At 38.7% G+C, this 16,984-nt stretch overlaps 1 protein-coding gene across 5 annotated transcripts in view; it reads right to left on the bottom strand.

Annotated features, from left to right (window-relative positions):
• nrg2a (neuregulin 2a) overlaps window positions 1–16,984 on the bottom strand; it is a 66,461-nt gene that overhangs the window by 35,290 nt on the left and 14,187 nt on the right. For 3 of the 5 annotated variants that reach the window (XM_026328124.2, XM_026328125.2, XM_026328127.2), the window contains exon 1: window positions 9,797–10,101. The exons of 1 other annotated variant lie outside the window; for it this stretch is intronic. In XM_026328124.2, the coding sequence (XP_026183909.1) occupies window positions 9,797–9,884 (88 nt within the window). In that variant the 5' untranslated portion in view covers window positions 9,885–10,101. Of the gene's footprint in view, window positions 1–9,796; window positions 10,102–16,984 lie in introns of those variants that run through there. One more of the 5 variants, XM_026328126.2, reaches the window with a different exon arrangement.

Raw genomic sequence — 16,984 nt, 5'->3', positions numbered from 1 at the left:
GACACCAAAGTAGTTTGTTGCGATAGTTAGCTGATAACAATATCAAAAAGAAAATGACAATTTACCACCTCTGCTACAATACTTTGTAAAACTGGTTCATTTGTGTCACACATCTCGAAGATCTTTAATATTCTGTCAAGCTCTGTCCATTTACTGTGTCATAGTGCGTATATGGTGTTTGAATTGAACCATTGTAATCCATAATTTCTTTATTCATCAGAAGAAAAAAGTAATTGGAATATGAAAAATGATCTTTCTCCAAACACACACATGCATGCACACACAACACAGGCTTACACAAACACTTGCCAGCTGACAGCTGCAAACATGTTTAGGAGAAGACTCATCCAGGGTGGAGCAAGAGAGAAGGGGTGAACAAGGGTCAATCAGAGGCTGGCCAAGATGCCCCCACTCGTTCTTGCACACATACACACACCTTCTCCTCAGTATCCTCCGTCCATGCATACCCTAAATCAAGAAGCCCTATAAATTTCATATGCATCACCTCTAAAGGATGACAGCAAATGAAGACGAACAAACCATGACATGCAAAATAAAGTATACAGAGATAATGACTTCAATTAAACAGAAACAGAGGCGCACCAAAATTATCCCCCGTTGTCCTACTTTTTGAGAGACTGTCCTACTTTACTGACCTGGTAAAGGTGACATGTCTGCTCAGAAAGAAAAACCTTAATGATGCTGCCTTTTTCAATTCTTTATGGATCTAAGTTGTGCAGAACTGCATTTTGACACTTGCCAATAACACACGATGTGCACCTTCAACTTTAAATAATTAAAGTTTCTATTATTTTGTCTCATTGTATTAGTCACATACACAAGTATTCACATACAGGCGGCATGCATTTTTAAAGTCTGTCAATCTGACAGGTGTAAATATTAAAGTGCTCTGTCTATAGAAACCATGTACCTTGTGACTATGTTCTTTATCTGATGAGGGCAATGCCAACAGTGACAGTGAAGCTCTATTCTGCCACCTCTGGTCACTTGGCTCTAATACCTATAATACTAATACAGATGCTCTCAGTTCCAGTCATGGGTCTCTGTGGTTCAAGATAATGAACAACTTCTCAACTGGTGCTGATGACAATTACACAGCATAGATGAAGTCCACTATCATTCATCCTTCTGATTCCCAGAAGATCTAGAAGTTGTCTAGACTACTTTGGACATATATGTGCTATAAATGCATGTAATCTTCACAGATCACAAGAGCTTTGAAGTTTACTGACATGTTTGCCCACTTCAGAAAAAGATTTCTTAAGTCTGTGAGTTGAACAGCGCAGATTCTGCAATGATTATTCCACGATACTGAATGCCAGATATACAAAGAGAGTTGTCTGTCTGATGTACACTTTGTGTTGATTTGTACTGGAATCACAGATAGCAAAATGTCAAATTTAAAATAGCTCACAAACAACACAGATAAATGGAAAACAACTATTTTTAGTTCAATAGAAGCATTTTGTTTCTAAAATTACTCTGTAGCTGGTAAGACAGTGGACTTTTATCTGTGAAAGTAATGATAGGAGAATGTTCTCAAAATGGATCTTTGTGTTGCAAGTGTTTGATGAGTTGCTTCAAGATTTTACTGTCAGAAAAAAAATTATGCAGAAAGGCATAACTGTGGTTTTGCTGAAAGTTAGATTGTATAAGAAGAAAACATACTGTACATTGTTACTCCAAATCTACTCTCCCAGTGGCGTGGGCTTATCGATAGCCTCCAGCATATACTGAAAATGAACATGAAACTCCTGATGCTCCAGATGTTCTTCATTAAACATTTTCTGTTACTTAACAAATATACTGTACAATATGGGAGTTGATGCATAATGACCTAAGGTCTACTGATTCCCCTAATTTTCACATTATATTAGCAAATGGAAAAATACCAACAAGGTATCAGTTGTACTATGTACTATAACGAGAGCATTGTGTAATGGCACTTTGATGAATACTGTATCATATGAGTGCCATATTGTCCAAATAGATTTTATTACAAATTTTCATGAAATGTTCTTAAATTACAAATGTAATTTGGCAGAAAAAAAAAAAAACACACTTTGACTGTGACTGGAAAAACAGATTATATGCTGCTAAATCTAAAAACATTCAAAACTTGCAGAACAGAACAGAACAGAACTTACAAAACCCTGCACGAGTCCCCAGTCCCAAGACTGTATAATTGAACTACTGTAAATAATTTCCATACACATTCAGCTCAGCACAGCACACAGCCTGAGGAAAGCCTTGTCAGTCATAGTCAAGAGAACAGCAGGAATGAAGTTGCACCATAAAGAAAAATGTTTAGTACTCCCGCAGGACTGAGGTCCACCCTTGCCAAGAAAATTAGCTTTGTCCTTGCCTTGAAAACTTACAGAAACACAGGAATGAATTTGATTGACATGGCTTAAGTACAGTTCAATCCAGTAAACTGTGCCTGACATATATCATGGTAATTTTGCTGTTTGTGATTTATGTTTTTCAACATGGAAAAAAAGAGTCATTATGATTGGAAATAAAATTATTTCTTTAGGACAAAGGCTCATCTCATTTTCCATTACAGCAGTGGAAAAAGTGTCAGGGAGTAATGATAAACCCTTGCCTTAACAACACCCTGATTCTCTCTTTTTGAAACGGAGGGGCAGCTGCAGACATGGACTATAAAAACCAAATTTGAGAATAGAAGCCTTTTCGGTGTGTCAACAGCTCATGCCTTGGAGTTGGAAGAGAGTTGGAAACCTCAGCCTAGAAAGTAGTTCAAAAGCAAAGTCACTTGATTAATTAACAGTGTGTTGCTCATATTATTGAGCTAACATTTCTGTTTCACTTCCAGGAGCTTAGAAAAGGAATCTGAGGCATGCCTTTGTGTTTTCCCTTCTAACAAAGTTTCCCTGATTACTCTGGTGTTATGTCACTTCGCTGCATGCTATCAAAAAGACAAATTACATGGTGAGACAGCTAGAGAAATGGGTTTTGCATGTGGGAATGGTCTTCCGACACTACACACTAGTCACTGGAACAAAACATCTGTTCAAAGACATCATTTCAACAACCTCCCACCACAACCAATACACTTTCACCAAAATAATTATCTGGCACATTGTTTATATATGACTCAGACACTCTATTCTAAACTCGCCTTTCATTAAACTCTAAAGACATATTACTAATAGTGCACCTTTTCAAATTAATTTCTCACTTTGTCAAACTTTAATCACTTGGACAATGTTAAACTTTTCACCAACAATCAAATCAACCAAATCATTTTGTCATGTAAAACAATTTTTTGTTGACACAAATGTACTGTAATGGTTAGTATTTAACAGAAATCACCTGCATAGTTTTAGTAAATACACTTTTTTCTCAGTGTAAATTCCAAAAATTCTCATAAACCACCTCTCACACATTTAGTGTTATGGCAATCTGGCATTCACAGTTTCTGCACACATCAAATTTTTGGAGCAGGCATAAAAGTTAAGTAAAAATGTAAACACAATGAATGGACTCTTTGTTTTCTCCAGATGTGAAGTAAAAAAAGAAAGTACTGATTGTCAAACCCCCAAGACAGTGAATTCAGCTGAAAGGCCAAATCATTCATCGTTTGTGTTAAGCAGCAGGAACAGCCTCCTACAGTTTGATGCCCTGGGACATATTGGACACAAAGTTTTACCAACTGGCCACATTTACCCTCTGACATTGCCAGATAATAGGTTTTCCTTCACAGTGGGACTGCAAAAACTATGTATTTTCATTTGATGAGTTAAGCAATCTTGCATTTCTAACTGCAAATAGTTTTTGCAATGGTTCTGAAAATATGGTGCTTCTACACAAACCTCTATGGTTGTAAAGATATATAGTACCAAATAACAGCATAAAATATACTGCTACAGGTCATGCTTAACAGAGACTTGATTTTGTGATAGTATAACAACACATTGGCCCTCCGGTATCACATCAACAAAATTTCAAGCTTGATTACTGATAGGTTAATTTGTGTATAAATGCCACTCAGTGCAGTGTATGCAAAACAGATTGATGGCATAACAACTGGATAACAAGTTATTTAAAGTATGAACATCTTTGCTCACAGTCAGCTCGATAACAAACATGTCTTGCAGTACTAAAAACATTATCATTGAAAGAACTGCATTAAGGTACTATAATTGTAGGTAACTGGATAGTAATTATTTATTCAATTATCAAATTAATTCACCTGCAGTAAAGCTGAAAAAGCAACACATGTTAAATTTATGGCCTGTTTCTTCCTGGTCGTAAGTAAATGACGTTTCTGTTCAGGAAATTGCCATAGTAATTTTGTGGACTGTAGTTAGTATTGTGCTGTATGACCCCAGCTAATCTACAAAAAACTGTATGCAAAATATTGCATGAGTGTAACTTCCATGATATTTGCCTCTTGGTGGCATCCTCAACGGACAAACAATAATTCTTACTAACTGACTCATAAAACATGTAGATTAACAACTTAGAAGTTCGTTCCATTAAGTAATGTTTTTGTACTGTAATGACCCAAGAAATCACTGTAATTTGAAAGGCTTCTAAAAATTGCTGATTACGCTGAGAATAACCACCTTCGGCTAATCTTGACTCTTAGTTTTGGTTTGCATTTTACCATGGTGGGTGGGGTCCTTCCAGGTCTCACCAATGCCATGCAACACTGGGATCAGACATCCCCAACACACAGACTCATACACACTGGATGTTCACTGCCTGTCCATGTCAGAAATGGCAAAGGGAGCAACATTAAATACAGGGTAAAAAGGGTAAAAAAAATAAAAAAAAATCAAAGAATAAATAAATATGGCTGCTGGTACATCAAACCTCAGCAAATCAGATTAAATCCTGGGATGTCCATGTTTTTATGTTTCTGTTGGATGTCTTGTACTCTCTCAGATAAACAGTGATTTGGGCTCAATCTATATCTGACCTTGTCCTTTCATGGGCTACTGATATTGCCAGGAATTTATATTAGGGATGGGAATTTGTACAGTACTGTTTTGATTAATGTACTAGCAAAAATGGCAACAGAAGAGAAACAAGATGTGTCCCTTTATTTGCTGATGGTACAGTAAAATAACTAAGTAAGATGTTTAATAGCGTATCAGCACACCGACCAAAAAGAAATAAAATACACTAACAACCCTTTCTCCTGTAAATGTTTATATACAGTGCAACTAATTTGCCACAGCAAATACATTTTGAATGAAATCTAATGGTGACCTAATTGCATTTTATATTAACATAGCAAGTATATGTCCATTGTAAAAATGTTGATGCTGAACATATTAGTAAAATTTCACAGACAACATATTTGTTTGATATCAAAATCATAGACCCTGACCCCTCAATGGCTTTATTAAACCTTTTAGGAATATGTTTAAGCACTCACAACACTTAACCAATATGCTTTTGTTGCCTAAAACTAACAACAGACTGGAGTCAGGATGTGAACCCTGGTCTCTGGTGCTACCATGTGAACTTTGTACATCCACTATCCACCCCAACTGTCCCCTACCAACTATGGTGCACTTCATCACATCACTTCGTCACCACAATGTAATTGAGAAAACAATTTAGTAATAGGTAAACATAATTTTCAGTAGACATGACTAACAGTAGTACATGGAAGCTCTTTGGTAAACCAACCATTTCAAAAGTTTCATCTGAAGATTGCTTCAAAAGGTTTGCCATAATTTGTCTCACGACAATGAGAACCACCCTTCAAAAAGACTTCTGCTTGCTTACTGACCAATTTTGATTAGTCACGCTTTGAGATTCACTGACAGTGAACTCTGCACAAAATATCAGGTGTTTCTATGCACTATACCATTTATGTCGGGTAAATAAAGAGTAAAGTGGCTGACTATCTGCTTAGTTGTTCTGTTTCCAGTTGTTTGCACCAGAACACAAAAGAGCAGTTTTGTAAGAGCAATTATGTGAAGCAAGATCACACATGAATTGGAAATTGAGGTTGTCTGAGGCTCCAACACCACATCCCATGACTACTAGTTTCTATAAACATTTTGTTGCTGAATAATATAAGTGGCTCTATTTCATTTCTAAAGGTGTGGCTTGAGTTATGTCATGATAAAAAGAACCTGCCACGAATTGAAGGGACCATTTCCGTAACTAATTATTACAACCTTCACTACACACGCAAACCCAGTCACAAGAAAAGGAACTTGGGTTGTGTTTTGTCTTGAATGAAAATAAAATGGCTGGTAGAAATTCATGAATTATAACATCATCAGCAAAAGCTTATTTATGTAGGTCAGGCGGAGGTACAGGGATTTCTACTAGAAAAAATTAGAGCCATGCATATATGTTGCATTGTATTGATGACAGGTTTTAATGAAACACCTGTAGTTTCTGCACTCTCCTCATTGTATATATAAGAAAGATGAAGTTTCACAGTTTTTTTTTCCCCCCCTCTCTTGGGTGGCTTTTCTTTCAAATAAGGACCGATATTTCGGCACAAAAGTCTTTGTTAGTGCCTCCAGAATTTCTCCCTTTCTAATCCTGAGCCTCTTTCATTAGAAAAGGCTTGCAACATTTTTAAAGCAACAACTCTCAAGAACAATATACAAAGCTTTTAAAAACAGACAAAAGGAAATGGTCATGTAACATCACAGCAGCAGTACACCCTAAATCAGCACTGAAACGCTTTCTGGTCCAGCACATATAGTCAGTGAAAGGGACATTACAGCTGAGAAACACCTGCTGCAAGGTAGCGTTAAATGTGCAAAGCTACAACAATACCAGCTTGTTTCTGTGATGTCAGTGATGGCTGATTGACAATATGCCAATCTCAACAGAGATCAGGGCCTTATTATATTTTGACACGCCTCAACACGACACACGTACACATTCACGTACACACATGGTAGTTTTTAAAAAATGTTTTATCTACAATTCTGTATTTGCATGCATCAACTCAAAGTGCTGAGCTGCAATGACATCTTGAAATATTGCAAGTCTAGCATATACAGTTCTAAAAGAGCCATATCAGCAACCACAACTAATGCCGCAAAATACTTAGTAGTTGTGTTGGTGCATGCTTTTTTTTTTTTTTTTTTTTTTTACCACAGTTAAACCACATGGTTAATTACAAAGCATAGGAAAATACATATGGTTCACACTTTAAACAGTGCCTCTTTTTTGCTATACAAAATTTAAAATGTATAATCATCATCAGGTATAAGAATCAAACTAGTCGATCACAGAAATAATTGACAGATTCAGCAAATTAAAAAACTGCAACTGAAATCTATGCAATGTCAGAGGCTAACATACAGCAAAACAGGCACTGATCTATCTTTGCAATACAAATTTTTATTTAGTATTTAGGCTAACACATGGTGAAGTGGACCAATCTCTCTCAAAGTGACTCAGATATGGTTTTTTCACTTAAGTGTGGTGTGAACAAATGGATCTGATTTTTTTTCAATATCCGACCGGGGCCTCTTGCACACATGACAATAGATCAGGGTCAGAATGGTCAGATTGGATTTTTTGCCTGCTGTCATATTTCAGTGTTGGTACCTCACAGGGCACAACGATGAGTATGAAATTGTTAACATATATGAAGGAAGCTTCTGGTTAAGCCAAGCTGGAAGGAGCATATTGAAACCAAGCGGTTTTTTATGAAACTGCACAATTCCACTGTCACATATATGACATTCTTGTACCATGTGGCTCACATTTCAATTAAATATGTGCACACATGGCATTTTTGGTCCACAACAGCATTCACACCAGAGTCACCTATGAACACAAATGTGAACCATCCATCCATTATCTATACTGCTTATTGCTATCAAGGGCAACATTGCTAACCTGGCCAACAGTGCTGCCTTGAATGTAAACCATCAACTCAACCATCTGACAAAAAGAATTGATTGAGGATAAGTCCTGTACTGTGACTGTATCCCTGCATTATACAGAGCTGCAATTCTGGTTGAATATAGCTACAACTTTTAAGATGGACCACATCTTCAACTAAGTCCTGTCACTTATGGATAATTACAAGTTGGCAACCTTTATTAAAACAGGCAGATCAGATGTTAAGTAGAAGTAGAAATACTAGTGAGTAGAAAACTCATCTCTTTCTTGTATGGCCCATTTTGAAGCATTAGGCCCAGAACACATCTGCTGTATTGCACGAAGTAGCCTAGCATTAGTGGAGAGATAATGAGCATCACCAGTGTCTGTCTTCATTTTGACCTACTTTGAAAACTCCTTTATAAAAAAAAAAAACAAAACAAAACAAAACAAAAAAAAAAATGCAGACACATGGTTGCACGCACACACACTTACTTTGCTTTTTTAATAAATCAATAACAGACCTCATTTTTTACAGGAAAAAAACAATAAAAACAATAAATTAAAATCACATCAGCATCCTCCAGACATGATCAATTGATATGACGTGCCAGCTGATGTACCACTGAACAACAGCAGCAAAGACACATCCTCTTCATGTGTGTGGCAGCTGTGCTTGTTGTTGTTGTCTTTTGCTTGTGTTAATTAACAAAGATGCCAAAATATTCTGCAAGTACTTAGTGTCCAGTTTAGAGTTTGGAAAGCTGTATATCTTGTGTGTTTATAGATTATAATCAGGTTTGCAATGATGAACACTAATTACTTAAATATTCAACTTCGCATGAGCAACAAAACAAGAAAACGAACTACAGATGCCAATGGCAACAACAGCAGCAACAACTAATACTAATATAGCACATTTAAATGGAAAAGGCCCCTATTCAAGTACCATCAGGTTGAAAAAAAAAAAATCAACTAAAATAAGAATTGAGGGTCTATTGAAAGCTGAACATTGACATCAGTATGTACAAAATGGCTACCAAGATAAATAAGATGCTAAGATAGTGTATCTGATCAGACGAAGAATGACATACTGTATACTGACTACAGTGATAATCATGGTATTCTCCTCAAAGTGTCACTGAAATGGGGGCTGAGCTTCCCCATGACCTCAGGTCAAACTGCGCTGACATGCTGCAGCTTGTAAGACCCAGCAGTGAACAAGCACATTGCTACATTAGTGAGTCTGAAAGACAAGAGGCTTACATACTATTCCAATGTCAATGTGACTTCTAGCAAAACTCTAGACTTATATGTTATGTTGGATGACTCACCACAGATGTAGAAATAAGAGCTGGAGAAACGCTGGATTTATCAACCTTGTTAGAAATGATTAATAAAATACATACAATCTGTTTAATGCTAAAAATGTTAAAAAATACATTACATTCCAAAAACAGATACATTTTTCCAACCGTGTGATATCTGGCAGAGCATTTGTAAAGACATGACCTTGTGATCAATGAACAAAAATGTCTAAAGCCCATTTATGGGCAGCCATTCATTTTCAACGAGTTCATAATACAGTGCCACTGTATTTTCACAGTGTGAGGTCCAGAGCTTGTTTTAAAAAGTTTAGTTGATTTTGTACAGCAGCCATATTATTTGACTTCCCTAAAATTCCAAGGTTTCTGCCAAAACCAGATGTGTCTCTACATGCTGTCCACATTAGGAGACCAATCCATGTGACAACCTGGCGGCAAGCTTTGACAAGCCAAAGAGGGTACTTACTATGTCCCACACTTCCGTAATACACTGACTGCAAGTTAACCTTAACTTTTTTCCTCCCAAACTCACTCTCTCTCGGTCACAAACACACACACACGTGTACATTTAATGTGTTATACAGAAATCATATTTAATTTACTTTTACCTTTAGTGGGATCGGACTCTTTCTCCTTTTGCCCTTTCTTACCCCCCTTCTTTCTCCCTTTCTTATCTTTCCTCTTGTTCTCCGTCATGCTGTCAGAAGAAAGTAAATCCTCTCAGGAAAAGACAGAAAAAAAACAGGTAGTCCTGTTGGGAGCGTGTGGCAAGTGGGCACTACCAGACTCTGAACCTTTTAAAACGTCTCTCCTCCTATATAGACTCACACCAATCAAGTACAGCAAGGAACCACCTACTCACAGCAGGGCAGAGGGAAAGAGAGGGAGAGGAAGGGAAGGGAGGGAGAGGGAGAGAGGGAGGGAGCAGGGAGAAAAAAAATAGGGAGCGAAATATAGCACTAGTCTAAAAAACTAAGGGGGAAAAGTAAGGGAATACAGAGGGAGGGAGGGAAGAAAGAAGGAGGGTGTGAGGAGGTAATTTCCCATTTCTTTAAGACAATCATCTGTTCCCCTTACTGGATCTATCAGATAAGGCAGTGGGTCTCTTCCAGGTCCAGCAGCCACAGCTGAGGACAGAGAGAGAGACAGGTCCCAAGGACCTCACACAAAAATCTGAGACTGGCCAATTCAAGCTCCATGATCCTTTTCATATTCAGTGATCACAGAATATGATTGCACTTAATGACAACAAAAAGAAAATCACTTTATTTAGCTCCAAAGATTTTAGCAGCTAAATTACATGATCATTGTCTGTGATCACTTGCAGTGTAATAAATATAATTCATCAATTCTTCTGATCACAATAGAAACTACACCTATAATTCCACCTTTTTGTAGTCAACCTTGATTGCCCTACCCTGTGAGAATCCCATACTTTTACAATAATGACCCATACAAAAGTGGATCAAGACAAGTTAAGTTGTCCACTCTGCACTGCTGACCCCACCCAGATAACTCAGACGGAGGTCTGCCCTTGTCTGGTTGATACTAGGATCCCAAAACAACTCACATCTGGTTCAGATTTGCTGAGCGCAGATTCTGTACATAGGCCCATGTGTATGAGAGGTGCTGAACGTCAGATCACAATCTATGGCAGACTGCTCCTTGCAAATTTCACACACTCATCTTTGGCTTCCCTACCTGCTCCCCTTTTGTCTGTCAGCCCCCCTTTCAGTACTACAGGCAAGCTCTAGCCTGTCTGTGGCTGTATCTCTCTTTTTCGCTGTCAGTTGTTAGCCATATGTCATCACTGTCCAAACAGCAATACGATTTTATAAGCATTAAAATATGCTTTCATATTAGCTTTATGATATTTCTACATATATATAATTTAATTCCATTTTCTAATTTGTAACACGCTAATGTGGTCATTTCACCTTTCCTTTAGTTTGTTTGTCTTCACACAATTATAAAGACATATAGAACAAGAAATGAAATAATGGTAAGACATGGACTAGTTCAAGGCCAGCAGGAGTACACGCAAGACTCTAGAAATGACATATTAAAAAAAAAAAAAAAAAAAAAAAATCCAAGTGATGCTTGGCCCGGTGCCTGAGTTTAATACAGAGGATATTTCACTCAGTTTTGTGTGAAACAATATCTAACACAAACATAGCTTGAACCACAAATATGTGGATAATCAGTTTATCATCATTTGACATTGACCAAACTTATATTCAGCTGCTATATCAGAGGAAGGTTTTCTCATTTCATGCTGAGTGAATTTCAACTGTCCTAAGTGGCGAGAAAACACAACATACAGAAACAAAAGCAGAGCGTCTCGTCTGAAACCCGTGAGTTAAGAAAAAAACAAAAAAAAAAACAAAAAATCTGTAGATGAGTCATCTACAAGGCCCTCTCGGGGTTTGTCTCAGTCCAACCCTCAGAGGATTCTTGATGTTTGGGAGCAGACGTCAGCAGCAGGGAATGGAAGGGGCATCAGGAGGGTCATGTCTTAACAGGTCAGTAGACCAAATAAGACTCATGTATGACCACGAAAACTAGAGTTCAAACTAAGGGCAATGTTTGACATCTCAGTCAAGTTCAATGTAGTGCTTTTCCCTCTTAAAAAAATGAATAGATATTTCCTCTCCTTTCCTCCCCCTACTCTCCTCCCAGTGGTTGTTCTTGATGATCTAACCTGTCAGCAGAGGTAACTGAAGATTGGCAGGAGCCACAACGTGTCAGAGAGCAACTCTTGCCACCCTCCTGCCTTATCTCTCAGCAGTCTCAACACTCACTTCCTCCTCTTCTATTCAACAAGATGAGACTTGTTCCCAAGCCTGTGTGTCTGTGGGTGGCCATGCCATTTATGTGTGAGTCAGAAATGTAGTAGTAGTATTTGTGACGTCAGGACACAAGAAATTTGACTGTTAGGATGGCAGGATGTAGACGATCGTACGAGATTTAGTTTCTTAAAAACGTGTTCCTTTGACATCTCTTGATTGTTGTCCAGCAAAGTCACAAGATCCTTTAAAGCTCGTGCAGTTATGTACACCCTCATAACATTAGTTATGAGGGTGTACATAACTGCACGAGCAGTGAGAGATGGTGTTAATATCGATATGTCTCAAAGTTTTTGCAAACTTTCAGAACTCCTGCCTGCAATTTACAGCATATTTGTTGCAACTGTAACCCATTTGGTGGAGTTTCATAAAACAAGGACATACAAAAACTGTATGCACATACATGAAAGGCAGAAGGAAAGGGAGTTATAGTAGAAACTGTACTCTATAAGAAAATTAGGTTATTTTTGTCCATGAAATTATTTGATGAGCTCTGAACAAGGTTGAACTGTTGTATATGGTCTTATAGGTTACAACAAAAGTCTGAAATGAACTTCATTTTTCACACCCAGACACGAATGTGGTTACGGACATGTGCATCTAAATCTGTTCCTCTTTTTTCTGGTCTCCTCGAAAGCATCTGCTGTTTTTCAACAACCGTGGGCTGTCCTTGGAACAGGGTCTGGAGGTGGAGCGGCACAGTGGGCCAGTGTGAGGGGAGTGTGACTTCAAGAGCATATCCAAAAAAAAAAAAAAAAAAAAGGAGGCCCCCCCTAACAGTTCTGACATGGATCCTTTGTAGCCCTTGCTCATAAATGTTTTACAGGCCCCATCTCTGCCTGCCTCCCTCCCTTCTCAGAGGCAGCTTTCCTGTATGATGAAGCTGAACTGCTCCCACCTAACAACAGCATACCTGCACATCATCACATTGATACCACTCAACAGTACTCCAGCTCTTTCACAGGCACAAGAGTTTATCTTTTTAGACATAATGGATGTAAACTGGCATTATGCTGTTAACATATGTCTGCTTTTTTGACAAAGTGCATAGGTAAAGTTGGATATAGTGGCAGCATTTAACATGCACCTATAATCTTGATTCTCACAAGGTAGGCAAGGGCAGGGGGAAGAACAGGGACACAACATCTAAGAAACTTTGAGAATAAATCGCAAAGATAGAAAAAAGCAAGGACAGAAAGAGAGGAAAGGAGGACAGAAGGTGAAAAGTGAGAAAAGAGGGCTATGGTAATGACAATAATGACCTCTTCATTACAGCAGATGACAGAAAACAGCCTCATCTACTGCTATCCACCTTTAAACAAGACATCTACTTCCTCAGCTGACAACACACTTTCTTCTTCTGGAATAAAACCTGTTCTTCCTGATGTAGTGCCTGTTGTAGTACAGATCAAGGAGAAGGTGTAAAACATATTTATGAGCATAAATATAATCTGGTTTATGATGCCGGTCTTACTGCACTCCATGTGTGTTACTATGTATGTAAGTTTCTGAAGATGCTCGCTGTATGAGTGGCAGGCAAAAAATGAGAAACATGTGATGAGATACTGAAAACGTATGTCAAAGGCAGGCTAGTGAAGAGTGCCCTTAAGGCAAAAATGTGGCACAAATCAATTTCACTGACATCTGAAGGCCTGGGGAAGGGGCTATTTTCTCAAGGTCAGCTGTGCCAAGGTCATCCCAGATTCCAAATTTGTGTGTTGCTAATGACTCTGCTCAGCAACAGCTGAGATCAGGATCACAGAAAGAGGCCGGAAATCACCTTCACTGCCTCATTTACAACATGGCAGATGGATGGATGAATTCAAATGAAGCATGACGGTATACAGAACGCAGCAAGAATCCAAAGAAAAAACAGCAAGAAAGAATTTAAGTATTAAACAAGGAAGTGATCCTGGGTGGATTCAGCGCTTTGACGTTTCCGCAGCAGATACTGTAGTTGTCACCATGGTAACCACAGTCTTAAGGGTAGCAACTAGAGTATGTGAGAGAGATGTGGCAGGGCGGAGTGAGGATGAGAGATGAAGAGAAACAAGCAAGGATGAAAGCGAGAAAATAGATAACGTGTAAGAAACAATGGGATGAGGAGTAAGGAAGACAGAAATAAAAGAAAGGTAAGATAGGAGAACAATGAAGACAGTCAGAGCAAAACTGAGAAACAGAGAGTCAAGAATAGGAAGACAGAGAGAGACATCCACTGAGCAGCTGCAGCCTGGCCACTGTATCGCTCCATAAGAGAGATGTCCATGAGTAAGCCTGTGCCAAGCCTGCTGGGAAGCACTGCAGTAGTATCTCAGAGAGTGAGAGATGACATCAGCACTGAGCATGCTTCACTCTCAAGGCCACTGAGAAAATGAGGTTTCAGCTCTTTAGCCTCTCAGTTTGTTCACTTTTTCAACTCTATTCCAGTCTCCATCTGTCACTATCCAACCTTCACAAGTCCATCACATCACCAGTACGCCTCTCTGCTTCAGATGTGGCTCCATGACTGATGTGTATGATGTAATGGTAAGAGGCATCTTTCCCACTTATGGCTACACTGACTCATATAGTGACAGGTTTGAATGTGGCTGAGAGGAGGATGAGCATAGCAACTCATCAGCCAATGGGGCATGATACTGCAATAACAGGCCAGCAACACAGCAGCCTTGCACGCACGCAACTCTCTTGCCAGATGCAATCTCCGTAAATCCAAACTCTTTCTGATCCTCTTCTTTATCTGGACAGCTGCCAGAGCTGCTCTGTGGATGACAGCCATGCATTTGTGTCAGACCTACCAATTAAGTTGAGGTTGATTTATTTTAGTTTAGATTTTTTGCTCTTTGGGCTTGTTCTGCATGCAGACAGACAGACACACCCACACTGAGACAATTGTGTGCTTTGCCTTGTTTCATGACTGAAAATTGATGCCTCCCTTTGACATCAATCATGTTTATGGGATGAAGTGTGGGGTTATATATGTGTGTGTGTGATACAAAGTTTATGTGTGCACTGAATGTAATGTGTGTGAAGACACAGTGTAGTTGAAAAAGAAGCTGTTGGGGATGTAGTCTGCCAAAACAATTTTCGTTTTAGTTTAGATATTAGTCATAAAAATGTATGTCATTGTTGACTTAGCCTACTATACCACATCCTCACTTTCTACATATCCTCTCTGATAACAATTGAACAATCATTCATTGCTGTAATACTGAAATAGCACTGATATCTTTAATAACAGATGCTGTCTAAGCATGACTTTGATTATCCTCTTAAAAAAAAATCTGCTCTATCTTCTTAAGGCTGCATGACTTTCTCTCCCCTTTGTATTTTTCCTCATTTTAAACATACTTATTTTCCTGAGTCTCTGCCTCTCTGTCTGTCTCCCTCGCTTCTGTCTAAGGGAGATAAAGAGGTTTGTGTGACTGTGAGCAGATTGACTTCAAGATAAAGATCTGCTTCCAGCCTCTTCCACCTCCTCATTCTGCTCTTTCTCTCCTGCTCTCACTCAGATGAAGAGACAAACAGTCTCCCACATGCTCTCACAGTTTATCAAACACACACCCACATAGAACCAGGTCTTCACGCAAACCCATATGTGTGCTCTCACCAGAGAGAACAACACACACTCAGTCTAAGTGTCCTCAGGCCGACAAAGTATACACTGTCACACTCAAATACAAACATAGCCCATCAAAGACGCACATACGCATATGCATACAAACACACAGGTGCATCCACGTGTAAATAGAAGCAGCACATGGGTCATTGATGCGTTCTAAATGGACCTGTTTTCCACACATGGTGTACCTAATACAAACCATTTCCCTGAATAAGAGCATACTTCATTTACGAAATGGACTTTTCAGATCACATCTGAATCACACCAAACGTGTTGTGTGTTTTTTCCCATCACGCACATCTGACTCAGATTTTTCTACATCACATTTATACGTCATTTAGAATGTGTGAAAAAAATATATTATTAAAAATTATATATTTTCCATAACCCAAATGAATGAATTCATCTCAGGAAAGACAAAAAAAATATTCCTCAATATTCACAATTTTTTGAGCAAACTCATGACTACAATGATAAATGTTTAAGTTTCATTTTAAACTCATGATAAAAATCATTTCAGGTTGAATGAACCGATCAATTACTTTTACCACATTGTTAAAATTGACTTTAAACTGCAGAAATGTAAATTTACATGAGGGAAAACACGGAAAGGTCGTGTTCTTATCTAACCCCCCCTTCTAAAACATACGTGCATCCGCTCTCTGCTTTGCATTCTTCGCATCAAATCAAATTCCTTTTGTGCTCTGCACTTGTCCTTTATCTCCAGAATGTGCTTTTAGAGCAGCACAAACATGTCACATTGAGGACACTGTGAGGAGTTTCACACAGAGTGAAAACAGCTTCTTGGTCAAATCATTTGCATTTCTGTGTTTGCCTCTCATGGTTGAGCTTAGGCTTATCAAGAGTCTTTCTTATCTCTGTGTTTGTTTTTCACCAATGTAGGCTTTTCCTGGAAAACAGGCCACTACGCATGTGTAAGCTTAGATCATGCTTTGGTGGCATAAGCCCAGATCAAGGCAGTCTCAAATTGAGTGGGCAATGGTGGTCCAATTTGACAATGCTAGGATGGAATCGTTCTGTGCTCTGGAAAGCCAGACATGGCTGACAGGAAGCCAAAACTGTGGTTGGGTCATCTCAGAACAACAAGATGCCTGCACAGACCCACTAAATGCTCTCCACCCCTTTAAAAGCGGTTAAATCCATCGCCAATTACACCAGTGACTGACAGCCCCAGCACTAAGAAGGAGGTCAAAGCTAGCTAAAGCTGTAATAGTTCTAAATAGGCAAGCCACCATCAGTATGAGCAGCTTAGCTTAGTGATGGAGGAGCAGTACCAAAGCTTTAGCTTAAAATCTAATGGCTGAGTTTTA

The sequence above is a fragment of the Mastacembelus armatus genome, chromosome 14 (assembly GCF_900324485.2).
Source record: "Mastacembelus armatus chromosome 14, fMasArm1.2, whole genome shotgun sequence".
Classification (NCBI taxonomy): domain Eukaryota; kingdom Metazoa; phylum Chordata; class Actinopteri; order Synbranchiformes; family Mastacembelidae; genus Mastacembelus; species Mastacembelus armatus.
This window is presented reverse-complemented; position numbering and strand designations above follow the sequence as displayed.